General features: G+C 39.8%; 1 protein-coding gene across 6 annotated transcripts in view; it reads left to right on the forward strand.

Annotated features, from left to right (window-relative positions):
* The window catches only part of LOC105924439 (lysosomal thioesterase PPT2), a 43,815-nt gene continuing 15,846 nt past the window's right edge, over positions 1–27,969 (forward strand). Inside the window, exons 1-9 of one of the 6 annotated variants that reach the window (XR_004930772.1) lie at positions 16–269; positions 2,688–2,841; positions 8,326–8,421; positions 8,532–8,639; positions 8,720–8,803; positions 15,337–15,421; positions 15,736–15,790; positions 16,171–17,697; positions 21,924–22,139. Coding sequence is in view for 4 of the 6 variants with exons in the window: in XM_036135501.1 (XP_035991394.1) it covers positions 108–269; positions 2,688–2,841; positions 8,326–8,421; positions 8,532–8,639; positions 8,720–8,803; positions 15,337–15,421; positions 15,736–15,790; positions 16,171–16,314 (888 nt within the window). In the remaining 2 variants the exon portion in view is untranslated. Of the gene's footprint in view, positions 270–2,687; positions 2,842–8,325; positions 8,422–8,531; positions 8,640–8,719; positions 8,804–15,336; positions 15,422–15,735; positions 15,791–16,170; positions 18,995–21,923; positions 22,317–22,773; positions 22,928–27,969 lie in introns of those variants that run through there. The other 5 variants (XR_004930773.1, XM_036135501.1, XM_036135502.1 and 2 more) reach the window with 5 other exon arrangements.

Raw genomic sequence — 27,969 nt, forward strand, 5'->3', positions numbered from 1 at the left:
CACCGTAATAAATAGGAGGGAACCTGCATGTTCTCAGAGAACACACACAGTCTCTCCTCAGATCTCCTGCTCCCGTGGATCCTCCAGCGACCTGTGACTGGGTGGAAATGATGGCTCTGTGGACCAGCAGGGTTCCCCTGGCGGTGATGCTGCTGCTGCTGCTGCTGCAGGCTGCGCGCTGCATTGATGGACACAAGCCGGTCATCATCGTTCACGGCATCTTCGACGGACCCAAGCAGTTTGAGATTCTCTCCACGTTCATTAAGAAGGTGGGTCTGCTCAGCTCCTCTGGACCAGTCCAGTCCAGAGGAGCTCATTGACAGTTTTTAATCCAAATCATTGACAAGTACACAGTTAGCTATAACCATCGGCTATATTAATTTGTAAAATCATATTGTTAACTAGGTTACACTTTGTGAAAATGCAGAAGACATTTATATACTTTTTTTATTTCATTCATAAGATATGGTGCAAAACTCAGTTTTCTAGTCTGACTTTCTTCTAATCTTTGAAATTTGTCTCAGTCAGCAGTTTTCAGGTTTCTGGGGTTTTTCTAAAATTTTTCTTTTGCCTTTGGTTTCTTTTCACTCATTTATTTTAAGACACGAACAGTTTCTGTTGTATTTGTTGGTGCTTTGAAGGGAAGACAGTGCGGCATCTATAACAAGCATCTCGGAACAAAAACTCACATTAAATATAATTTTTCTAAGAAGAAGAAGAAAAGAAATGCAAAATCCTAAAGGGCAGTCTGGAAGAAGGAAAATAAGATTTTTGTCTGAAAAAAGTAATTCTTAGAGACGTCTTTTGCATATAGAAGATGACGAATTGAAGGATAATTCATGTTTAGATCAGGTCAGTCACTTGTTGACTGACTTGATGATTGTTTTCTTTTAAAAGCATAAAATATTTATTTAAAAAAAAATTAACCAGACAAACATAAATACAGATTTAAAAAAATAAATACAATTTTAAAAATCACCATGTAACAAATAAATAAAGCTCAAGCACTCATGGCTCTTTTCCAGACATTTAAATGAATCTATAGCTTGACGTTTGCCAATACGTGGATTTAAGTGTTTCCACAACTAAGGGGCAGCCACACCTTAACCTTTGGATCCCAGAGCTGGAGAAACTAGTCGGCTGTTTTTGGTGGGAAGAAACTGTTGTAGATTTATCTTTATCAAAAAGAAAGATAACACTACTCAGTAAATCAAAGAAAGATGAATCTTTGTCTTTGCAAATTTATTCAAAAGCATAGAGCATTTAAATGTTTCTCTGCCCCCAATGCAGTCAGAAAACAGAGCAAGAACAAAAAAACACAATACATAATTATACACACTGTTTATCAAGGAGCGCTTTTAGGGAATATATTTCATCCAAGCGGCATTTTTCCACCAGGACATAGGAGTTGCATACAGCTGATACGATCCAGTCCTTATCTAACAACTCCTCACTTGCCTACCGAGCTGCGTCTCGGTGTATGAATGTGTGCGCGTCAGTGAGAGCGACTGGGTGAATGTGGCTATAGTGTACAGTTCTTTGGGTGGACAGTATTACTGGAAAAGCGCTATATGAGTTCAGTCCATTTACATTTACATCTACATTTCACTTCCCTTGGTTAAGAAAACACAATAGTAAATCATATCGTAACCACGTGAACTTCTTTCACACGGGAAAATGCAGCTGACCCTATACAACATATGATCAGAGTTACATGCATCAATTAAATCTTCCCCAATAATACCATCAGTAAGACTACATCACAGTAGTCCATACGAAGATGTGAAAAAAGGAGGACTAACCTTCTTCAGATAATTTTAAATGCAGTGATTCTTAGTTGGAAAAAAAATCTAGATTTTATACCACCGTTAATCTGTTTGACTAACTTTAGAGAGCCACCAGAATAACACCCAGAGTCCTCACAACATAGGAACAATGAGGAGCCAGGAAACTAAAAACATTCACCTAAGGAGAAGATCAGTGTTCCCAAATCCAATGACCCAGGCCGTGTTTTCACAGAGTGAAAAACAGCAAAGAAACCACATGTCCCCTGGGGGACTCCAAAGTGAGGAGGGTCTACAGAGGAGAAACAAACCAAACTCCAGCTGTTGAGAAACGGTTTAAAGAATAATGAATCATTCTGTATGTAGCGTTAAGGCTATGAGAGGAAATCTTTACCAGCAGGTACAAGATATCTGCATCCAGCATAATCAGCCTGAGCAGGAGATTTTTTTTATTTTCTATAATAAACCTGTTACGCACAATACGGTGTTCAGGCTTGAATACCAGGTTCTCTTATTTACTGAGTGTTACAGTTAAAAATTACATCCACCATTTTTAATTCCTACTAAATCCTCAAAAAATCTCAATGAGGCCCAGAGAGAGAAAAACTGGATACAATGAAGTTCAGTTTGCAAAATTTAGGAAATAAAGAGTGAAAAGTTAAAAGCACAACTTTAGGTTTTAGATGAAGTTAAAATCCCCATGGGACTTTAAATCCATTGATTTCTGTTCTTGTCTGATTTTCAGTTTGTCACAATGAGTTTTATTTTAGAGAGAGCAACTCGAAGCACCTGAAGGCTGAAACCACTCAACTACAAAGCTGGCAGAATAATCTGTAATTAGTTTTACTGACTCATATTTTGGGTTTATTTGTGATTCATGTTCTTTTACTGATTTGCATCCAGGCACATCCAGACACCGAGGTGCATACCATTAGTCTCTACAACGACATGGAGAGTCTGGTGCCGTTGTGGGAGCAGGTTGAAGACTTCAGGAAGGCCATCGAGGAGATCATGAACAAGTCTCCAGAAGGAGTCCATCTGCTGTGTTTCTCACAAGGTGATCAAGCACAAAATTATGTTAAAACGCTGCAGATAATGCAGGACGAAAACCACAACATGTATGCATGGCATGGTGTGCTAAAAGTACTGTGAGCTAAAAGCTGGGCATACATTAACTCACACATCTATGCAGCCCAGCATTACAAACACAAATGTTTGACCCCAAACCCAGAGAGAACCTGCAAACGTTGAGGTTCCTCTTTCAGGGTTAGAGTACATTATTTTCACTTCCCATTTTAGTTTCTGCACTAATGATTCTGCAGCTTTTAAACCTGGTAGAAACAAAGAAAACAGAACAACTATGGTTGCCGATCAGGCCTCATCATGCACAGATAGCATTTACTGTATTTTTAGACCATAAGGCGCAGCAGATTATAAGACATATTGAGTATTCTGCTCAAGCGTGTAATATGACTCCACTCCTTCACGTCCACAGCTCTCTATCCGTCTCTGCAGGGAGGACAGAGTAGCTGGACTACACTGCCCTGTTTCTAACATAAGGCCAGAATAAACTTACATTTTATATTGAATTAACACACTAGGTTTATTGTTGCTACCGTATTCTCTGGACGTAGGCTGCCTAAAGGCTCCCACATACTCTGGGCATTATGTGGGAGCCGCAGACCTTTTACCTTCATAGTTGAGCATACTGTTGCCTACATTTGTTGTGGAAGAATCCTACATTTCCCACTATTTCTGCCAGTGGGATGAAGTGGCAGAACAGATGGTAAAATGTGTGATCAGCTAGCTGAGCACCTAGAGCCGTTTCTTTTCCAGCAGGTTCCACCAGTCAGTGAGAACAGAGGGGGACTTTGATGCCATACGTCCTGAAGACCGCCTGCTGGGAGCAGCTCAGCTTATCAAGCTTAGTGTCACATAATAAACAGTTACATGTAAAGACTTCTTGCCTCTGAGAAGTTTATAGTGTGCCTTGTACCTGCATGTGAGGAGTCTGTGCAGAGTCCGTCTTGTGTGTCGGACAGCATCAGTGCAGAAGTGAATGTCAGAAAGAACAGACAATGTATAATTCTCCAGATCAGCACCTATGTCAATGTCAATGTCAAATTTATTTATATAGCACTTTAAAAACAGGTATAAAACTGCACCAAAGTGCTTTACAAAAAGACAACAACAATCAACAAAACATAATGGGAAACACTGCTTCAAATAAAAGCCAACGAATAAAAATAAGTTTTAAGAAGCGATTTAAAATGATCCAGGCTGTGGGCAGATTTAATTTGAAGAGGTAAATTGTTCCACAGAGTTGGAGCTACAACAGAAAAAGCCTGATCTCCTTTCCTCTTAAGTCGAGTCTGAGGAACTGTCAGTAGCAGTTGATTATTTGAACGCAGACTTCTCGACACTGACTGGAATTTTAAAAGGTCTCCAAGATAAGGGGGAGCTAATCCATTTAAGACCTTATAGGTTGATAAAATAATCTTAAAATCTATTTGATAAAAGACGGGCAGCCAATGTAAAGAGGTCAGTATAGGCCTTATATGGTCACGCTTCCTGGTTCCTGTAAGAAGCCGAGCCGCTGCGTTCTGGATCAATTGAAGTCGCTGCATCTGTGATTTATCCATGCCTCTATATAATGAATTGCAATAGTCCAACTGGGATGTAATAAAAGCATGGATAAGTCCTTCAAAGTCCCTAAAACAAAAATAGGATTTAATTTTTGCTAAAATCCGCAGATGATAAAAACTTGATCTAACAACAGAGCTAACTTGTTTATCTAGCTTTAAACAGCTATCAAAAGTAAAACTAAGATTCCTAGCAGAGGTCTGACAAAACCGAGCTAAAGAACCAAGAATCAGATCTGGATTTGTAGTGTGCAGACTCTGACCAAATAATATAACTTGAGTTTTACTTTAATTGAAGGTGAAGAAAGTTTTGTTCCATCCAAGATTTGACTTCAGCTAAACAATCTCAATATCTGAAGAGATTCATTTTTTCCATTTTGTAGTTTAAGGGGCATATAAATCTGAACATCATGTGCAAAGGAATAAAAAGAAACACTAAATTTATGGAAAATCTGACCAAGAGGCAGTAAATACAAAATAAACAAAATACGACCTAAAATTGAGCCTTGGGGAACGCCATACTTTAAAGGTTTGGCCCCAGAACAGCATTGGTCAAGATGATCTGAAAAAGTTCTATTTTCTAAATAAGATTGAAACCATTCAAATACTGGGCCTCTCAGGCCAACATAATGTTTTAATCTTTGTATAAGAGTCTGATGATCTAGTGTCAAATGCAGCACTCAGATCTAAAAGTAGTAAAACTGCAACATTGCCTGAATCAACTGTTAAAAGAAGATAATTGTACACTCGAAGCAGAGCTGTTTCAGTGCTATGTGCAGCTTTAAACCCAGACTGAAATGTCTCAGTTATAATATTGTCTTTTAAAAACATCTCAAACTGATTAAGAACTAATTTTTCCAGAACCTTAGATAAAAAGGGGAGTTTGGAAATGGGCCTAAAATTTGCTAATACGCTTGAGTCTAGATTGGGTTTTTTAAGAAGGGGTTTAACCACAGCATGTTTAAGTATTGATGGAACACAACCTGACTGCAATGAGGAATTTATCACTATTAAAATAAAATGGCTGGAAGTGAGAAAAATGTCCTTTATCAGACGAGTAGGAAGACAATCCAAAGAATAATTTGATGGCAGCAGATGCTTAATAACTGAAGTCAGTTCATCTAAAGAAACTGAAAATTATCCAAAACAGCTGTGCATTGTGCCATTTCTTGGGAGTCTAAATCTAACAGGCTATTCGAGCCTCTAAGAGCTACAATTATTTCTGTGAAAAACTCAGAGAAAGCCTCACAAAGTTCAACAGAGGCTACAGGGCCAGATGTGATCAAGGGATTAACAATCCTATCAAGGACACTAAAAAGGACTTGAGGCCTATGCTTATTTGAAACTACAAGATTAATGAAATATTTAGATTTTTCTAATTTGACAATATTCTGATAATTAAATAAACTGTCTTTTAAAATTTCTGCAGTTTATCCTTTTTCCCTCTCCTCTCAGCACGCCTACATTCCCGTCTGAGTGCACGAGTGGTTTTATTAAGCCACGGCTCTAAAAGTTTCTTTTTTGTAGTTTTTATAATTTTCATGGCAGCTACCATGTTTAGAGCATTTGAACATACATTGATAAAATATCAAGACTGCTATCAGTAGGGAACGTAGTATTAGCAAGAACTTTATTTAGTTGAAAAACAGTATAGGAGTTTGTAGTACGACAAAGTAGGGGTTTAGTATTGTTAGTATCCACAGAAGATGAAATATTAATAGAAAATAAAACAGGCAAATGATCAGAAACACAAGTCTGAAGGATTTCAATGATATCCAAACAAAGTCCATGTAAATGGTAAATGGACTGAACTTATATAGCGCTTTTCCAGTCATGTTGACCACCCAAAGCACTGTACACTATAGCCACATTCACCCAGTCGCTCTCACTAACGCTCACACATTTATACACCGAGACGCAGCTCGGTAGGCAACTTGGGGTTAAGTGCCTTGCCCAGGGGCACATCGACATGTGGCAGGGGGAAGCTGGAATCGAACCCACAACCCTCAGATTGCCAGACAACTACTCAACCCACCAAGCCTTTTACTGATGTTTAATGCTCTTGAAATGTACAGCACTCTTAAACACCGTAGAACTGACAAAATAAACACAAAATACAACCGAAATAATTAGTCTCACAACATAACTTAACATACAATACATGTAGCAAATAAACGTACCACTTTGGCCTGCTTGTGACTAAGGCTGGGGTTTATTCTTCTGTTTAAATCTTCTGTTTAACTAGCGAACGTAGTTCTTAGCTTTTGTGAGCTCTTACAGTCCACGCTGACGCACAAGTGTGGTGCCGATAGCTTACAATGTTGGCAGGAAACGGAAATGTCACTTGAAAAAATACGTGAATCCATCTTAATCTTATTGAAATTAAATACTGTGAATAATATTCAAAACAAATGATAATTATGAGGTACAACATCACAAATATTAAAACTATATAAAATAAACAAGAAGTACAAACTTATATAAGGTGCAACAGCGCCATCTATTGGAGGTCAGAATTATTGTATAAACAAAACAATGGCATTTACAGCAGCCTCTTTAAATACATCCCAATCTGTGTTTTCAAAAGAGTCCTATAGAACAGAGCAGGCCTCTTCTGTCCATACCTGCCTGAATGGTCTTGATCACAGGTCTGGATTAATGGCTTGAAGGCAGGGATCAGTGGAGTGAGCAACGCCCAGTAAGTGGGGGCCTTACATGAATGCACTTCTAGTTTAGACATTACAGTCAGGCAGTCTTGTAGACAGCTCAGGGGTTATCAGGTAGTGACACAGTGTACCGTAATGCTCCAAATATCCATTTAGTGGAGCGGCTTCGTTGCTATCCAAAGTCGTACTTAGACATTTTAACAAAATTAAAGGAAAAAAAGTACCACATAAAATCAGTTAGTCAGATGTCTATCTTGATATAATCAGATATAAGGCGCACCATCAATTACTTCCAAAATTTAAGGATTTTAATTGCGCCTTATATTCCAAAAAACATGATATGTTAGTGTAGACCTTTATACCGTGAACATAGTAGGCTACATTTCAAAAGCCGTCAGCTCAGGTGCACCCTTATCCACACCTGCGGCTGATATACTACGGCGGTGGCGTGTCAAACGTTTTTTGTCACCTTTAACAGTAGTGACAACGTGTTTGTCAGGAACAGTAGATCAGAGAACCCGATATAAGCCAGACACAAAGTTGCACATTAAATGTTTATTTAAACAAAAATTAAATTAAACAAAATCAGATGTGGGCAGGAAAATGTCCTTCTCCACTTCACAGTGGAGCAGGATGCTCACAGCAGGAGAAGGCAGACAAGAACAAAGGCGCTGGGCAGGAACAACAACAGAGAATCTGGGTAAAATACAGGCTATGTAAACTCTAATGCTGGATGGCTACTCACACAAGGCTTTTGGACAATGTGACAGAGAATGACTGTGGGAGACAGGAAGACAAGTAAAAATTAAGCTGAAGAGTCCAAAAACAAAACTACCTGGACAAGGCGAAACAAAGGTTCTGGTGGGCCGCCCTGAGGTCATCCACGGCAGAGCAGGTCTCTGGGAAAACACAGATCCTATTATGGACTCAACACAATGTTTTACAAATGAGATCTATGCTCTACTGCCGCTGGTCTCCCGACGGCCGTCAAGGTTCCTGCTCCACCATCAACTATTGCCTTGGTTCCTACTCTGTGGATGACCGAAACATGGATCCTGTCCGGTGACAACAGCCACATAAGTCCCTGATCCTCTGCGTAGGATCTCCTAGGGTTCTTGCCCCAACCCCACAGCCCACACACGCACACACACCGCAGTACCTTCACCACCCACTATTTGAGAAGCACTGACCTAAACTGATGTTTGCCTTATTTTGTCTCCTTTCCTTTTTAAGGTGGTCTAATCTGTCAAGCAGTTCTCTCCACGTCTCCCAATCACAACGTGCACACGTTCATCTCCCTGTCATCTCCACTGGCTGGACAGTATGGAGGTTAGATGTTTCCTAGTGTTTACATGTCCAGATCTTCTCTTCTTCACACAAACGTCAATTGTTTAAAGGATAACAAATACAAGGCTGGTGGTTTTGGACTTTACTCACAGACACAGATTACCTGAAGAAGGCGTTTCCTGACTGTTTAAAGGAGTATGTTTACTTTCTCTGCTACAACAAAATGGGCCAAGAAATTTCAATTTGTGACTACTGGAATGGTGAGTTTGGAGCAGAAAGGCTGCATGACTTTCTCTGTCAGCATAGTATAAAACAAAGATTATGGTTTCTCTCTGTGCAGACCCTCACCATAGAGCCGACTACCTGAGGGGTAACACTTTCCTGCCTCTACTAAACGGTGAAAAACCTCACAAGTTCATAAAAGGTAGTAAAAGATGGCACCTTTATTACTCATTAGTTATGTAATTGTATCCTGTACTCACAACATAGGCAAACAGTCTAGTGGACTACATTACAGCGTTGTGGATGGAATTCTAAGCAAATGAAAAGACGGTGGTGATAAAGTTCCAGCACTTTATTGAGAAACAGAGCAGAGATCACATAGATGGAAAGTAATCGCACCCCATGGTCCCGCTGCAGTCTGCGTCTGCCCTGTCTCTGCCTGTCTCACTTTTCGGCTCCCCCTAATACTGCACAGTGACCTTGGCTTGAGACATAACAAAGACAATTTATCCTAGACAACCACCATGCTGCACAGTATCTACGCAGCATTCAGCAACAGTGGATCTTATACACAGACATCAGGTCTCCAGGCCTCCTCTGTCCGAGTGGTGTTAGGCCATAGTGACTTCAGGATAATAATTTTTATAACATTCCTCTCTTTTTTTTGATGATGATGGTGTTGTCGGCATCAAAACAAAACAAGATGACCCATCATATGAAAATGTGAACAAAACACAGAGGACCCATTTCTGTAAGCACGTAAAGTGGGACACAAAGGGTTCCCGTGTTGGAACAGGGCAGTGCTGGAACTTTTAGTATAGATCAACATGAGTGCTTTATAGAGGTTTAACACACAAGATCAAAAGTTTAGCTTTTATGTACAATTTAGGGTTCATCTAATTAAGTAAGGCCTGTTTTAGCTACCTATGCGCACATTATTTTAAATTTACATTAGACTAGATAAGCTAAACCTGTTCAGTAACCAAGGTCGAATCCGTCTACTCTTCCCCCACCCTGTCAAACCCCACTTTGTTCTCCATTCCCCATTCCCATGGACAGTAAATCCATCACTTTTATACCTCAAAAATCCAGGAGTATCAGTGTGGGGTATCAGAGGGCAGGCTGGGCCTTTACTCACCAGAAAAACTCATCCTCTGTAAAGGATGATAAAAACTGATGTCACCCCAGGTTCTTCCTATATAAAATCAAAAAGTGCATAAACCGTAGGTCTTTGTGTGTTTTAAGCAAACAGTTTCCATTTTTTACCATAAACCCATATTGATCAACATGATGCAACATTACAGTATAAATGTCATAACACAAAAAAATCAAACATGAGAACTCTGATTCCTTATTCTATTCATTTTACACAATTTTCGCTTTTCTTCTTATTAATTCTTAATTTAATTTTTATTATTTTTTAGCAGTACTGCAATAAAAAATGAACCCCTATGTGGGAAATCTGCATGTTTAATCCAATCATTTATTCACCCTGGGGCAAGGCTTGACCCTGGGAACTCTGCCTTTGACCCATTATACGGACTACTCTGCTTCCAGACTTTTTAAAAAATGTTTTAAAATTTTACTTGTCCTTAGCACGACCGACCAACTAAAATGAAAGGCCTCACATCTGATGGTCACTTTTGGTATAATGGTCAGGAACTATGGGGTAAGATAGCTTTCTAAATAGATTTGTACATAAAAGGATAGTTGTGTCCATATCAGTCAGAAGTTGTGCATAACAAACATTTGTAAACTCATAATAATTTAAATCACATTCAAAAGATACAACATACGGTTTAAATAGTTACAACTTCAATAACTAATAAATACAAATTTCAAGTTTAAATTTGTGCTTTACTCTTTATGAACACAAACAGCAGCAGCTTCTTGAGAATACGGATTTTTTCTTTGAGAATACGAATTCACAACAGTGGTCTGACGTCACGATTTCCAAGGCTGGTTAATGGAGCACAGAGTGCGAAGATAGGAGCCGCGCATGCGTTCTTCAGACTGACTGTCTCTGAATGCACCGCGGCTGCAGCTTCATTCCAGACAGCGCAGAGCTCACAGTGGTAAGTTAAACATTCCCTTTTCTGCTGCTGCTGTTCTTCAAAAGTACGTTTTCAGGTAGTTTGAAGCGAGAACATTATACTTTTAAGCTTCCCTATGTGGCCTGTTTACAGAGTTAGTGCGTAATTTTAATAAAAAGTCCGACGTTGAGCGTCTGTGCCAACTGGTAGGTTTTTTAAGACTGACAGCCTATTTCCTACTTTTATCTTTAAAAAAACAACATTGAGGATGGTATTAAACATGTGATTACGTTGAAATTGTGACTATTTATCTGTAAATAATTAAAATGAAAACATAATTTTTATTTATTAGTAACAGTAAAGGGAGTAGAGTTAAGCTACTTTGTCTAACCTTCACAGCATTGTTCATTAAGGAAAAGTTATTTCTGTCTGTCCACCTTTACAGCGATTAATCTATAAATTATGTGCAGTTAGTTCAGTTCATTCTTTCAGTGAAATGGTAGAAATACCAGAGAAGGGAAGCCATTTGTTACATTTACTACTACTACATTTGACCCTTTCTTTCTTGAGAACTATAATAATCTGCACGTTAACTACATATAGTTTTATGGTGTGAAAAGGTGAGGATTGAAAAAAACAATTATGGTAACATTTGGCATTTTTTTTATTTACAGTAAGAAACAGAAACAAAAAATGCGAGGATAAACACTTCTGTGCCGATCCTCTAAATATTTTTTAATGAAGGGGACCTGAAACCAGCCTTCAGGCTAAGAAGGGCCACCATCGTCCTCCTCCTTCAGCTGCTGCCCATCCAGAAGGTCCATGAATGGCCACAGGAGATAGAGGTGACCCTCTGCTGGCTGGCCTGCGGTGCATCCTATAGGGAAACAGCTTGCCAGTAAGATCTCTTACCTTCTTGTCCTTAAATAGAGCCAACAATGACACACAATTGATACATACATTATATTAATTGGATAGAAGATTAAGACAGATCAACATATTACCTAAATTACAAGTTAATTTTATATTTGGTACAGGTCTAGTGGAGGCACGCTACAACAGGCACCACGCCAAGGCTGATTAACATCGTTGAGCGCGCCTTTGGTGATCTGAAGACACGGTGGCGTTCCATCTTCTTAAGGGTGCTGGAGGTCCGCCTGACGTTTGCCCCAAAAGTAATCGCCGCCTGCTGCATCCTCCACAATATTAGTATAGCAGCAGGTGACCAGCTAGATGAGGAGGTTGACCCAGAGGAGGATGACCATCCCGCGGCTGAAGACAGGAAGCTGCTCCAGCTGGCTGCATGCTTAAGTGAACATGACTACACCTGACCTTATGTAGATCAGTTTTAGTCATGTTCACATGCTGCTTCATTTCATTTTTTTCACCACCTGTAACAATACATAAAATAATCAGTGAATTAATTTCCATTCCAACTATTTTTAATTATATGTTTGTAGGTGTTGTCTATTTGTATAAGATGTTAATAGAAGTTATTTCTTTGTTTTAAACCACGTTAGTAACTGTTAATTTGTTGAATATGTTACACCTTCATTCTGTTCCAAAGTTAAAACATTTGTCTAAAATAAATATCTGTATTTTTTCATATATTGTTACTATTGTTTTCTTTCCCTCTTTCTTCTCTCGATTCTTCGTGTCCTCACTCAGAGGAAACTCACTTAGATAGGAAAAACATTTATAGAATTTATTTATAGATTTATTTATAGATTTTATATTAAGGCTGGACGATATAGAAAAAAGCATATTGATAAAAAAATGCATATTGATGGATAGATAATTATCAAAAAGATTTAAAACCTGGCTCTTATAATATTGCTAAATTACTTAATTTTAATATATCACACACAAACACTCAATCCCAAATAAATTCTTATTTACCCAACATTTTTAACCATAACTGATTTTTTTTAAAAAGAAAAATAACTCAACTTAAGAGACCTGGGTGATGTTATTAAATACTGACAAAGAATAAACTAAAGTGACCAGCGCTGTTAGAGAAAAACTTGCGTACCAGAACTTTATATCGCGGATCAAGAGTGGCGAGTTTGAAGCCAGGTTTTTCATGTCCATCACTATGAAGCATGTTACTGCATGCGTGATGTCCTTATGCCGCCAGGACGCTTTGTCATTTTATCACAAAGAAGGAAGCCTAGTTTAGTTGCTGTACCTGCTTTGTTTTGGAAGAACTTCCAGAAGATTCCTAAGAAGATGACGCGGGGCTAAAACGGCTCGCACTGCTGCGGGTGTGAGCGACTGAGCGGCTTACGTGATGAAACAAGTTGGTTGCGTTACCAGACTTTGTTTTTACCGGTTCCTTGCAAGTTTTACAAATCACTGGTTTATTTCTTTCAGACTGGCGAACTAGTAAAACCCCGTTTTGGGACCGTTTCCCCCGCTGCTTCTTTCTGCGACATATTCACGTGCTCTGTGTTGTGGTTTGAGAGGGTGGCGCTTTGTGACGGCGTGCCTGGGTCCGCGATTACGATTGGTTGAGAGGAAGCAGTGACTGTAGCATCAACTAGGTTAAAAGGAAGAAAGGAAAACTGTCTGTATAACCAACTTTTATCGATCCTTTTTTCCCTTATGGTGCCACAGGTCTTTCGACTGATATATATTGTTATTAAATTATCGTCCAGCCCTATTTTATATGATGCTGTCATCCTTTGGAGACATTTACAATTTATTCCAGCAATTATTGAGTTAATAAAGCAACACGCGTCAGTCTGATAAACACAAAACAAATAAATCAGACTCTTTTTTTAAATTATGCACCAACTCTGTAAATTGGGAAGCTTAAAAGTATAATGTTCTCGCCTCAAACGATCTGAAAACGTACTTTTGAACAACAGCAGCAGAAAAGGGAGTGTTTAACTTACCACTGTGAGCTCTGCGCTGTCTGGAATGAAGCTGCAGCCGCGGTGCATTCAGAGACGGTCAGTCTGAAGAGCGCATGCGCGGCTCCTATCTTCGCACTCTGTGCTCCATTAACCAGCCTTGGAAACCGTGACGTCAGACCACTGTTGTGAATTCGTATTCTCAAAGAAAAAATCCGTATTCTCAAGCAGCCGCTACTGTTTGTGTTCATAAAGAGTAAAGCACAAATTTAAACTTGAAATTTGTATTTATTAGTTATTGAAGTTGTAACTATTTAAACTGTATGTTGTATCTTTTGAATGCGATTTAAATTATTATGAGTTTACAAATGTTTTTTATGCACAACTTCTGACTAATATGGACACAACTATCCTTTTATGTACAAGTTTATTATGGAACCGCTTTTACCCCATAAGGAACCCACTCGTCAAATCTGCATATGTCTATGCGGAAGTCAGGGCAATTAAGCATTCCCTGCCGCTTTCACCCACTACACTAGTGGACAGCCTCTTGTGCAAACCAAGACAAGAAGACTTTAATTGACCAGCTGCAAACCGCTCAGCCCGGTCACCCGTTCTCCAGGTGAAAATCGTTCTGCCCCTCCTCTATCCAGCGGGAGAGTCCGTATTTCAGCTGAAAACGTATTTTAATTAAATTTTGAATTTTAGTTTAATGTTAAAACCTTAGTCACTGTTCTGTATTGCAAATTCTGTTTTATTTGCTTTAAGGAATAAATATAATTAATTATTTCTACCAGTTTTTACTTATTACTACCTTTTTAGGTTTACAGTTTTAAATTTTTAAATTTCTTGAGGTATTCTTTAAATGGGGTTTAAATTTTAAAAGCTTGCAAGCATTTTTGAGCAATTGCATTTGTTTTTTAAAAGAGCTGGAAAATAATCCCCTTACCGTCTCATGAAAGAAAGGTTCGGATCTTCGCGCTGACGCCCCAGAGACGCTCCGAGACCAGGAGCTCCTCCACGTCCCTTGAAAATCCATTCGGGGTACCAGAGGCCGGATAACCTCTCCGGGCCGGCCAAAGCAGCTCCTGTCCCCGGACTCCCTCGCTCGTCGGTCAGAGATCTTGTTCGTTGACGCCAAATGTGGATGGAATTCTAAGCAAAGATAACTGAGTTTCCATCATTACTAAATGAAAAGACGGTGGTTATGAAGTTCCAGCACTTTTATTGAGAAACAGAGCAGAGATCACATAGATGGAAAGTATCGCACCCCACGGTCCCGCTGCAGTCTGCGTCTGCCCTGTCTCTGCCTGTCTCGTTTTTCGGCTCCCCCTGATACTCCATAGTGGCCTTGGCTTGAGACATAACAAAGACAGTCTATCCTAGACAAACACCATGCTGCACAGTATCTACGCAGCATTCAGCCTTGCACTCAGCAACAGTGGATCTTAAACACAGACATCAGGTCTCCTCCTCTGTCCGAGTGGTGTGAGGCCATAGTGACTCCAGGATAATAATTCTTATAACAAGTGTCTGGACAGGTTTTCCTGTTTCTTTAATACAACTGCCTTTATTTAATTAAAGTCGCGGTGTGTCTACATTCTGACCCTCGCTTATGGTCATGAGGTCTAGATCATGACGAAAAGGTTTGTTGGTTTCATTGAAAATATATTACTGAAACAGGATGATTTAGTTCTATCCAATAAGTTTACAAAATGTTGTGAAATGTTTGAACTGATGTCCAAATATCACCAAAAAGGTTGAATCACCTGTTTAACTCCTCTAAGAACTGTTCTTTATATAAAACAACACTTTAATCTTATCTTATCTGCACATCCTTTACTCAGAATGGAGAGAAAACTTCCTGCGCATCAAGAAGATGGTGCTGATTGGAGGTCCAGATGATGGGGTCATCACTCCGTGGCAATCCAGGTTTCACCAATTTCAGAAATGTTTTATTTGTGTTCTATTTGTGTTTTATGTTCTTATTTGTCTCATTAACAGCTAAACTGAGAGGATGAGCTGTCATGTTAGGCACCCAGCAGGACCAGCCTTCTTTTGTTGGAATTTAGTTACATAATGTCTTGTGCATCAAAGAGCTCTATGAGCATTAACTGGGGGGGGGGATCTTAAATAGATCTTCAACAATAAAATAGAAAAACAGTGTGTTATACCATGCAGTTTCTAGCAAAGATGCTCAGGGTTTTCAGAACCCAAAATGTGATTTGTTCCTGTTTTCTGCACAGCCACTACGGGTTTTATAACGCCAGCGAAGATGTTGTGGAAATGAGGAACCAGGAGGTAGGTGTCAAACTGTTGTTTTCTGTAACCAGTTGATCAGTCTTTTTACTACTTCAACTGAAATCAATATGGTGTGATAATAAATAATGATTTTAGGCTAAAATATCCTTTTATGTGGGAAGAAATCTGAGTTTTATGGACGTAATAAGGTGCTAGGTCACCATAGGCACTTTCAGTGGGTTCGTGTTGCATCAGTCAGAGAAAGGCTTCCTTTAGTAGGAAAACTTTAATAAAAGTGAACCTGGAAAACCTGTATAAATGTATCAGAGCTTAACAGCTCCACAAACAGCTCAGCTGATGTTATTAAAACCTGTCAGACTCAACAGTTTCATTATATTTAAACACAGGAAATGTGTTTCTGTCTTCTTCTCCTCTAACAGTTTTACAAGCGCGACACGTTTGGTCTGAGGACGCTGGACGCTCGCGGTGACGTGTCGGTGTGCGTTCAGTCCGGCGTGGAGCACACACACTGGCACTCCAACTTCACCGTGTTCACCAACTGCATAGAGAAATGGCTCATATGAAAGTGGCTGAACACACTCTGAAATGTGCTAAAGTTTAAAACACGTAAGCTTTTAAATTCAGCTGGTACTAAATTAAAGTAAAAGCCATAAATGCTCAACACAGAGAATGTGGTGACATCTAGTTGTAGAAATTAAGATTACAACCAAATAAAGTATATTCCTTCTTTCCCCTAAAATCAGGAAACACTTAAATAGGTGTTCAGTTCAACTATTGATCTGTAGGACTTTAATCTCATTTTTTATATTTCTACTGAGTTAAATGACAACAACAATAGATATTTTTGTATTTTATTTTTTGTTCATGAGGATAATGAAATCTTTTGTGAAGGGAGAAAAATCCTAAATGCCTTTTTAAGTCAATTGCTTTGTTGTTCATTTTTATTCTGCAGACATTTATACTAATCAGAAAAAGCATCTCATATGGTTTATTTTTTAGATATTGTGTTAGTGCAATTTTCTCACAACTACTGCTACTACTACTACTTTACTTATAAAGCACTTTAAAATAACCATGGCCGCACATATTCAAGTGGTGCACATAAAAAATATGAAAAAATATGAAACATTTAAACATAAAGCAAGAAAAAAAATCAAGAACAGACGGTTAAAATGATACAACAAATAAAACAATAAAACAGAGCAAAAGCAAAAGTCTCGTTTTTAATAGGGTTTTAAAAGTGAACAGTGAAGGAGCTCATCTGATTTTGAGGGGTAGATCATTCCATAGCCTTGGGGCAGGAATACTAAAACTACCGTCCCCTCTGAGCTTCCAGAAGCAGCTGATCTGGAGGCACCAAGGCCTAACCTGAGACACCGAGCAGGAGAGTAAGGTGGGAGCAGTTAAAGCTATAGCTGGTAATCTGCTACTACTGGTTAAAATAGTCCTTCCATCCTGAAAGTAGTAAATACATTATTTATTCACAAAAACAAGATTTAAAAAATGTTTTCTGTGGGAGCTGCAGACCTATAAAAACTCTAACCAATCCATGCCCTTCAGAACGAGTTTTTGCTCTCACCCCCCCTCTGTCCCTCAAGGTGCGGGGGTATCATCACCTTAACTATTGGTTGTCCCACATGTCAATGATTCTCACGCGCTCAGTGTCCGTGGTCTTTCCTTTCCAGTTTCCACTTGCTGGCTGTGCAATTCTGGTGTTTATGTATACGGATAGATTAGTGACTAAGTTAGCAGTTAGCTTAACGGTTAGCTGTTTATTGAAGCTCCAATGCTCTGACCGTAGACTTTGAACATGACTGAAAGTTGCACGACGTGAACCTCGTTCATGTTTATGAGGAGAAGAGGAAGTCCTCAGTAGAAAGAAATATAACCAGAGTGAATTTGGGAGATTTTTAAGATGTGAACCCCCTGAAGTGTGGAAGAGCGAGGTAAGCCGGTCTTGTGCATGCGCAGTTATTCAAAAAGGGACTCACCTCTCTTAAAATACTACCTGATGGTGAAAGATTTCAATTTTGAAGTTAGTACTTTAAAAAAGATGTAAGTACTTTGTTGTCATGGACGCTTCTCATAAAAAACTTTAGACTTCTGGGATTAAAGACTCTTAAAGAGAAAATGTAACAGTTTGGTTTGTTCAGCATAAAATTTTGTAATCTGACGTTTTTTTTTTAATGAAGCATTAAAATCAGTTTTTAAAGTTGCAGTTATCTGGGATTAAAAAGCATTGGTCCGGGAACAAATGTCAAAGTTTCCAGCGGTCTCATGTATGTAGCATGCATACGCACTACAAAACTGTGTCGCAATGTTTAACTCACAATTCAGGATGTGGAAAAAATAACATTGCGTGAAATTGTGCAGAAATCCACACAAACATTTTCAATTTCAAGATAACAAACAAACAAATATCTAAAACTCACCTAAATGTACTTAAATTTAACGCAGTTCAGTTTTATTTAACTCAAGGAGCATCAACTGAATCGCATTTAGCCTCATACAATCTCAACAAATTATGGAAACAACCTCAATCAGATGTAAACTCTTTTTTCATCACGGTTTGGTGTAAATGAGATCAGTCTGTGTAATGAGGAGCGTTAAATGCATGTAAATTATTTAAGAGACCTGGATAGCGTCAGATCTACAGTTTAACATTTTGTTTGATTTGTGTGATTATTCCATAATCAAAGGGCGGACTATAGTGGAGAATGTTCTACTCTACTTCTAAATTTAAACTTTATGCAAAATATGTTGTCACCTTTAACAGAATGGCATGTATAGTCTACAGCCTGTGTTTACAGAAGTGTAAGGTTAATCAGAGTTCAGTTTCTCAATGTGTGCTTACATGATCGTAAAGCATTATCAGAACTTTTACTATTTCCTCCATATGTGTCAAAGTGTGGAGAATGTAATATGTCACATGAGGCTCTTTGTTCATCACAGACGCTCCTCATGTTTCTGTACATCTGTTCCCTATGAAGACACAGTTTTGCCTTTGGGGAACAATGCACCTTTAATGCTGTTTTGCTTTCAATAAACACCAGTCTCTGTATTGAAAGAGTGTCTTGCTGTTTGATAATCATTTATTAACTTTATCAGTTACCACCTGCCATCCAAGGTCTGTTTACTCTGAATGAGAATAGTAGCAGAAGAATATTGGATTTTAAACATCCATCTGCCAGAAACACACTTAAACAAATTACTATTTCTGTTGCTGCTGTAAAACAGTGGAACTTACAGGAAAATGACCTTAAAGACTTTGTCAAGCATTTCACTGTTTAAATTTAAGTATAAGAAAAAAATATGAAAATATATGAAAAGGAATGTTAAAGTATCTAGAATATATAATAATATTTGTAAAACCCATGCTCAGGGCATGATGCACCATTTTTTCTGAACTGATGTGTTCTTCAACTTATTCCTGTTCTTACATAGTGTGACATGTTTTTGTATACAGCTTAGACCATGTTTTGTGTAATGATGATTTAAATGTATTAGCATGAAAAGAAGAACACCCCTAGCTAACCCTTACTACTGTCCACAGTGATGCCTGACTATAACTGAATAAGTTGACAGAACTTCACATAAAACATTGAGCCTATAACAGATTCCCTCTGGTTGTCCTGTGTTTCTCTGTGATGAACTGGCAACCTGTCCAGGGTGTACGCAACCTCCTGCTCATTGACTGCTGGAGATAGGCACCTGTCCCCCTGTGACCCTCTACAGATTATTGGATATAGAAAGTGGATGGATGGATGCTACTTGTAGTCCAGAGATGATGTTTGTACTCACAATATCTTTATGTGTCATTGTTCACAACACAATACTTGCTCTTTTGCCTTTTGATTGCAATTTTCTGGCCAAACTGTCTCTGCAAAATGTGCCTGTGCTGCCCTGGTCCAAAAATACATAAGTCTATACCGCTGCATGAATTTTTGGTCTCCTGACTTGGACAGCAACAATACAAAGGACAGAGTGACCTCCATCGCCGGCCCCAACATGACCACAGGTCTCAGTCATTGTGGAGGTAGTACTTTGCGGATACTGCTGACGTTTGGAGGATGCTCCTGCACCTTCCTGGCCAGTGTGCAGGACACTGGGACATCCTTGGCGACATACAGAACGATCCAATCAACCTCTGCATTCTCTCTGAACATGTCCCAGTGTTAAAGTACCAATATACATGCCTTTTTCCTTATGTTACTGTCTTCACCGTACCCCGTCTACGGTGTTAGGATATCACCTTCTGAAACTCAACACCAACAAGACAGAGCTCATGGTGGTGGCCCCAGCACCACTGCTCAGGAAGGTTGGAGACCTCACCCTTGTCATTGACGGCTGTCCCACCTCTCCATCGCCCAAAGTGCGGAACCTGGGCGTCATTTTGGACTCCGCACTCTCATTCAGTTTCCACATCCAGAGCATCACCAAATTTGCCTTCTTTCACCTCCGTAACATTTCAAGACTCCGGCCGTCAGTTACTGACTCAGTCACTGAAACTTTCATTCATGCATTTGTCACCTCCCGTCTGGACTACTGCAGTGGTGTCCTGCTTGGGTTGCCCAACAAAGCCCTAGACAGATTGCAGTATGTCCAGAACTCAGCTGCCAGGGTGTTAACCCACACCAAGCCCTGGCAGCACATCACCCCCATCCTCAAGAAACTCCACTGGCTGCCAATCAAACAACGCATCACCTACAAAATCCTCCTCCTCACTTCAAATCACTTCACTCACTGGCACCCAAGTACATCACTGACCTCCTCCACCCGTTCACCCAGTCACTGTCCCTGCGCTCCACCAGCAAGGACTTACTCTCCATTCTCCGCACCAGACTCAAGACCTTTGGTGACAGGGCTTTCTGTGCAATTGCCCCTACTCTTTGGAACACCCTGCCCCCTCTTATCCGTTCCGCCACTTCCCTGACACAGTTCCAAAAGCATCTCAAAACACACCTTTTCTCTCTTGCCTACCCTCCCTAAACCCCCACCCTGTCCCTACCCCCCTACTCCCACTCTTGTAAAGCGACCTTGGGTATCCGGAAAGGCGTTATATAAATTGAAGTTATTATTATTATTATTATTATTATTATTATTATTATTATTATTATTATCATCATCAACGAGGTCAAGTGGAGCGAGCTGTTTATCCTAGAACTGAATGGCAAACTTAGATAGCACTGACCCAAAAGATTGGCACATATCTATCATATACCACCCCGGAGGTGACAGTTTCTCTACTGATGTCACAGTTTGGATGTGTACAGCCCTTGCATGGGTGTGTACCTAGATCCCTATATAATGTTTGTGTGATGAGCAATCGGGGCTTCTTGCCGATCAAGAGCCCATCAGCGCTGGTGTGACTGTAACTGTTTCTCTGTCTTTACGTAGATAAAATATAACTAAAAGTATACTTGTCTGTTTTATGCGTCCGACATTCAAGGTAATAAGTAAGTGGGGGTCGCCTGACTGGATAAAAAGAGCTGGGTCCACCGAGGGTGCTTCACCGTAGACGGGGTACGGTGAAGACAGTAACCTTTAATACAGTATTTCACATCCACTGGCTGTACAGAAGGGTATTACACATGAATCCACTGTTTTACTTATCTTTGTGTTGACAAACCTGTATAGTAACATTTTTTCAGAAGACAGGGGTATGGCGGTTAGTAGCTCAGGGCAGAACAAACTTTCCAGCTCATCAGCTTCCAAAGAACAGAGGTGATGCTCAAACAAGTTTTAAACTGCCACCCGTGCATCACTTCATGATAATTCAGCAGATTTGATTACGTTGAATTTTCCTTAAGATCCTTGTTAAAAAAAGTAATAAAACAATAAAAATAAACAAATTAGTTAACTAATAAAGTAAATTCAAAAACCCAACTAAAATGACCAAATACATGCTTCAAAAACATATTCATAATATATACTGTAATTATTCTCATTACATTTTTCTTACCGTCCACAAGTCATGTATTTTTTATTTTATAAAATTTCCTCTCAGAAAATGATTTTATTCATTAAATGGTTTATTATGCATCACTTTAAGCTGGGAATCGTTCCTTTCTAACTGCTACAGCTATCTGACTGAAAGTGAAAATTATTTATTCAAATGAACCTTTTGTAATTCTTGCTTATTTCCTTTCATATCTTCTTCTTCATTCTCGAGGAGTTGCCTCTAACATTTGTGATGGCCTGATGAACTCAGATTCACACAGTGGGTTGGTTCATTGCAGCGTGGGATTGATTTCTGATGAAATAACGACAGAAAAAGAATGTGGTAAAACGAACACACCCACCGTAATAAATAGGAGGGAACCTGCATGTTCTCAGAGAACACACACAGTCTCTCCTCAGATCTCCTGCTCCCGTGGATCCTCCAGCGACCTGTGACCGGGTGGAAATGATGGCTCTGTGGACCAGCAGGGTTCCCCTGGCGGTGGTGGTGCTGCTGCTTCTGCAGGCTGCGTGCTGCATTGATGGACACAAGCCGGTCATCATCGTTCACGGCATCTTCGACGGACCGGAGGATTTAAAAAATCTCTCCACGTTCATTAAGGCGGTAGGTCTGTTCAGTTCCTCTGGACCAGTCCAGTCCAGAGGAGCTCACTGATAATCCAAATCATTGACAAGTACACAGTTAGCTATAACCATCGCCTATATTAATTTGTAAAATCATATTGTTAACTAGGTTACACTTTGTGAAAATGCACAAGACATTTATATAATTTTTCTGTCATTCATAAGATATGGTGCAAAACTCAGTTTTGTAGTCTGACTTTCTTCTAATCTTTGAAATTTGTCTCATTCAGCAGTTTTCAGGTTTCTGTGGTTTTTCTTGGCTTTAAACCCACTGATTTCTGTTCCTGCCTGATTTTCAGTTTGTCACAATGAGTTTTATTTTAGAGAGAGCAGCTGAAAGCACTCAACTACAAAGCTGCCAGAATAATCTGTAGTTAGTTTTACTGACTCATACCTTTTTTTTTCTGATTCCTGTTCTTTTACTGATTTGCATCCAGGCACATCCAGACACCGAGGTGCATACCATTAGTCTCTACAACCACATGGAGAGTCTGGTGCCGTTATGCATGCAGGTTGAAGACTTCAGGAAGGCCATCGAGGAGATCATGAGCAAGTCTCCAGAAGGAGTCCATCTGCTGTGTTTCTCACAAGGTGATCAAGCACAAAATTATGTTAAAACACTGCAGATAATGCAGGACATAAACCACAACATGTATGCATGGCCTGGTGTGCTAAAAGTACTGTGAGCTAAAAGCTGGGCATACATTAACTCACACATCTATGCAGTCCAGCATTACGAACACAAATGTTTGACCCAAGAGAAAACCTGCAAACATTGAGGTTCCTCTTTCAGGGTTAGAGTAGATTATTTTCCCTTCCCATTTTAGTGTCTGCACTAATGATTCTGCAGCTCCTACACCAGAAAGAAAAAACAAAGCAAACAGAAGAAATATGGTTGCAGATCAGGCCTCATCATGCATCATCATTTACTGTATTTTTTAGACCATAAGGCGCAGCAGATTATAAGACGTATTAAATATTCTTCTCAAGCGCGTAATATCACTTTGCCCCTCCACGTCCACAGCTCTCTATCCATCTCTGTGGGGAGGACATAGTAACTGGACTACACTGCCCTGTTTCTAACATAAGGCCGAAATAAACTTAAATTTCATATTTAATTAATTTACTAGGTTTATTGTTGCTACCGCATTCTAAAGGCTCCCACATATTCTGGCGTACTGTGCGCATACAGATGGTAAAATGTGTGATTAGCTATCAGAGCACCTAGAGCCGTTTCTTTTCCAGCAGGCTCCCACCTGTCTGTGAGGGAGCCTGGGTCCCCAGAGAGGGACTGTGATGCTGCGTCCTGGAGACTGCTGGGAGCAGCTCAGCTTATCAAGCTCAGTGTCACATATAAAACAGTTTGATGTAAAGACATATTGCCTCCAAGTAATGTATAGTGTGACATGTACCTGCATGTGCGGAGTCTGTGTAGAGTCCGCCTTGTGGGTCGGACAGCATCAGTGCAAAAGTGAATGTCAGAAAGCACAGAGAATGTATAATTCTCTAGATCAGCACCCTCTTTAAATACATCCCAGTCTGTGTTTTCAAAAGAGTCCTATAGAACAGAGCAGGCCTCTTCTTTCCAAACCGGAATGGTCTTGATCACAGGTCTGGACCAGTGGCTTGAAGGCAGGGATCAGCGGCATGAACAACACCCAGTATGTGGGGGCCTTTACATGAATGCACATCTGGTTTTAACTTAACTTTTATATTGACTTAACTTACTAGACATATTGTTGCTAGCGAGTACTCTGGGTGCGGGCTTCCTTACATAAATGCACTTCTACTTTAGACATTATAGTCAGGCAGTCTTGTAGACAGGGGTCCTATCAGGTTGTGACACACTGTACCATAAAGCTCTGGATATCCATTGAATGGAGTGGCTTTGTTGCTAACTTAAGTTGTAGTTACACATTCTAACAGACTTTTGAGCACATTGTCCCACATAAAATCAGTCAGTAAGCACAATGGTAATTAACATAAATTATTTAGAAAATGTAGGGATTTTAAGTGCACCTTATATTCCAAAAAATACAATATGTTAATGTAGGCCTTTATACCGTGAAATATAGTGGGCTAGATTTCAAAAGCCGTCAGCTCAGGTGCACACTTATCCCCACCTGTGGCTGATATACTCTGGCGGTGGCGTGTGTTAAAGATTGGGTTTACCGGCCTGCTGCTACATGTCTATTGAAACCCATCTTACCCCGGTTCCAGATTTGGCCGCAAGTGACAAAACATTAATCAAGAGGTAGAACAGTTTAATATGCAAATTTAATTCATAGAAATTAAATATGACCGTGTGGTCGAGAAGTCTGTCTGAAATAAGTTTTACCAAGACATTTCTTTTTATCAACTTTATAGCTCAGGGGGAGGATGACTGACCCCCTCTCCTTCTGACCACCCCCACTCAGATCAAACCACAGAATAAAAACCAGATTATCATGCAATGCAAAACCAAGATTCTAACAGTACTAGCATTTAACATCTAAGGAATATGTAACTCATATGGCAAATACAGTGATTACAAAATTCTTTTTTTTTTTTTTACACAATGCATTCAAATGTTGTCATGATGTCTTGCGTCTCAGAGATGTCTTCTCCTCGCCCTTAAAGAAGATGGGTTAACGAGTCAGTGTTCCAACCGCGATCTTCACACAGCTGTATGTGAATCATTTTATTAAAAATAAAAAACAGAAACAAAATAAAAATCCAGCAGCCTCATCCGCGAGTGGCAATCAGCGCGTCAAATTGTTCCGTGATCTTTCCTTGAACCCTCTAGCGGCTGGCACACACAGCTCTGGAATCCTGATGGGCCCCTGACCTCTGGCCCACCACATCTGTCTGTTGATGACCTTAGCGCGCACTCCTTCTAGGTCGGGGGTCGGTGGACTCCCCCTCCCATTCCTGGACCCTCCTACTTTTATGTCTCCAATACAACCTGATACTTACACGACAATCTTTTAGATATCAAATGTCGTGTGCTACCTGTAATTCCGGAGGTTGACTTCGGTCCAAAAAACTCCTTTCAGTCATATGGAATCGTATCCTGTAATGAAATTAACTGAACACTCCACCTTCCACGGTTCCATCTCCATCCTATGGGAAACCTATTTTAGAAATGTAATAGTTAATGAGACACTTTATCGCAATTTCTCTATCCTCTCCTTCCGTGGGCCTCTGATAGTCCTGTAAGAAAATGCAGCAAGCACACATACTTTAATCTCTGGTGAGGATCACCTTGTCTGTAAAATCAAAAATTTGTTAATGCAGTTTTGAAATCAAAGTACATTTATCCTGTAAGAATGTCAGCATGCTTTTTTGGATAAAAAAATTACCAGACATTGCACACAAAACTTCTCAGCATGTCACCACTCCATTAACCTCTGCTCCAATTTCAGATGTCCACTCTGTGTGCTGCGAAAACGTTCCTATTTTTAATCAGAGAGAAAAAGCAAACCCCCATGTTGTTCACCTATCGTTCTATCAAGTGTTCAAACCCTGATCCAGTTAACTCCAACACGAGATATGCGGCTTTGAATCCTATTTTAACAGGGTCTTTAATAGAATTAGTTTAGTTATACATTAAGTTACCCTCTGTTTTTCTATTTTATGCAGTTTTTCTTAGTTTATGTAGTTGTTCTATTTTATTTAACATTCACTTTATGGTACTGCAGAAACTGTGGCCCTTTGTCACATACCTCCCCTTGGGTCCTGCAAAAAAAACCTTCATCCAGGTCAATTAACAGTATCCCCTTTTCAATTTTGTGTAGTTTTTTATTTTATCCTATTATCCCTCCTTGGAACAAAAATAATTTTGTTACAAAAACATCAACCGAGAACAGTATATGGTCGGCAAGTGGAGACAATTCAACTGCAAACACTTGTCTTTGTTGAAGTAGGAAAACCACTTCCCTGTATCCTGAATCCAAATCAAAATATAAGGCAATTTCATCATACCATATATCTGCAAGAGGTCCTTCAAAAGTTGTGTAAGATCAGTGTACCCATTGAAATGATGACTGCAGACTGATGGCCTCAGTTGCACATAGCAAGTCGGTTTTGTGAGAATGCTGGATGTTCCAAGTTATTAACATACTGAGACAGAGTGGAACTTGAATAAAACACCTGGTAACATAACAACTTTCTGGTGAAAAGCTGATGTATCATAGTAGGCAACAGTTATTTGTACAATAGAAAAATCTCAATACTTGTGAGTTATTAAGAAATAACCTAACAGATCCGTTTAACCTATGTTGTTCAAAAACAGAATGTCTCAATCAGGACACATCTGTGCTTACCAGAGAGGCCCGCATAATAAACCTTCCCCCCAGGAAATCCTAAGCTCTATAGCAGTTTGTAAATTTATGGCATGCAGCTGTTAACCAGAAAGGCAACTCACAGAAACCTAAATGAGTGAGTGTAGCATGTAAAAATATTCCTATCCCAGTGGATTTTCTGCTCTTAGAAGATATGGGAAAATACACCTGCTGCTGTTTAATTATGAGCAATACAGTCCTGGACATAATAGAATTAAAACTCATGTTTAAAAGGAACACATCAGTTACATAGCAAAAACATTTAATAGATATCAGTACATTTGTCAAAACCGCAAACCTGTAGCTGGTAGGTGCTTAATCAGTTGCATGAAAAGAATGTTTAACCATGTCCCTGATTCATTTGCCTGGGAGCTTAAAGATGGAGAGAAAGAAAAAATATGAGAACACAGGCCATCCAGATCACATCCCATTAAATTTGGTCAGTAGTATATGGCTAGAAATAACTGTCTGTGTTTTACCTTAAAGATGTTTGATACCAGTCTGTGGCTCCTGAGATGGACTCGGACTGACATGCAACAGATCAGGCAAACATAAGATCGGAGTTAAGACTTCATATTCAAGGCTTTCATGTGTGACACTCCACATTTCTTCCCCAGTGTTGCAGTAGCTGATCGCTGTAATGTCTCTGCGAGCACCTCAGTGTCAAAGTCCCCTTTTCACAACTCAGATGCTGATGAATCAAGTGGCTCCAATGTGCACAGAAAATTCATACAGTCACTTCCCTTGACCCCCTGGGATCTGCGCTGTTCATGAGCTTTGGCCACTTTTCCAGGGTGCGGAGACATTGTTCATGGGAGCGTTATCCCCTTGCTGGGGTACTGACCTTCTGGATGTGAGGTCGTATTGGGACTTCATGCCAGGATTTGGTGACTCCATGCCAGGCTGACTTGCTGATGCGAAACAGTCACATGCCCAGGGCCCAATGTCAGCAGCTGTAGGTTTTTGAAAAGTTCTGACATGTCCACCTCGTCTATTCGGTCCTCTGCTCCTTCTCCCATGTCTGCACTGATCGCTACACTGCCATCCGGGTTCATGTGCAGGAACAACAGATCTGGAATGAAATGAGGAACAGAAAAGTGGAAGAGGCGCCCCCCCCCCCCTCCTTTAATTAAATTAGAGACATTGGTTGGTGCAATCTGCCGCTTACTGTTACTCTCTTCCTATGTTGTTTCCCAATAACTGTAATTTTGCTAACTGTTAGTAATTAACAAACTCAAGCGTTGTGTTTCACCCCTCCTTTGAGTCACAGGCAAATGGTGCATCAAATATTGTCCCAGCAAGCGTATCAGG

This window comes from Fundulus heteroclitus, chromosome 3, assembly GCF_011125445.2.
Source record: "Fundulus heteroclitus isolate FHET01 chromosome 3, MU-UCD_Fhet_4.1, whole genome shotgun sequence".
Classification (NCBI taxonomy): Eukaryota; Metazoa; Chordata; class Actinopteri; order Cyprinodontiformes; family Fundulidae; genus Fundulus; species Fundulus heteroclitus.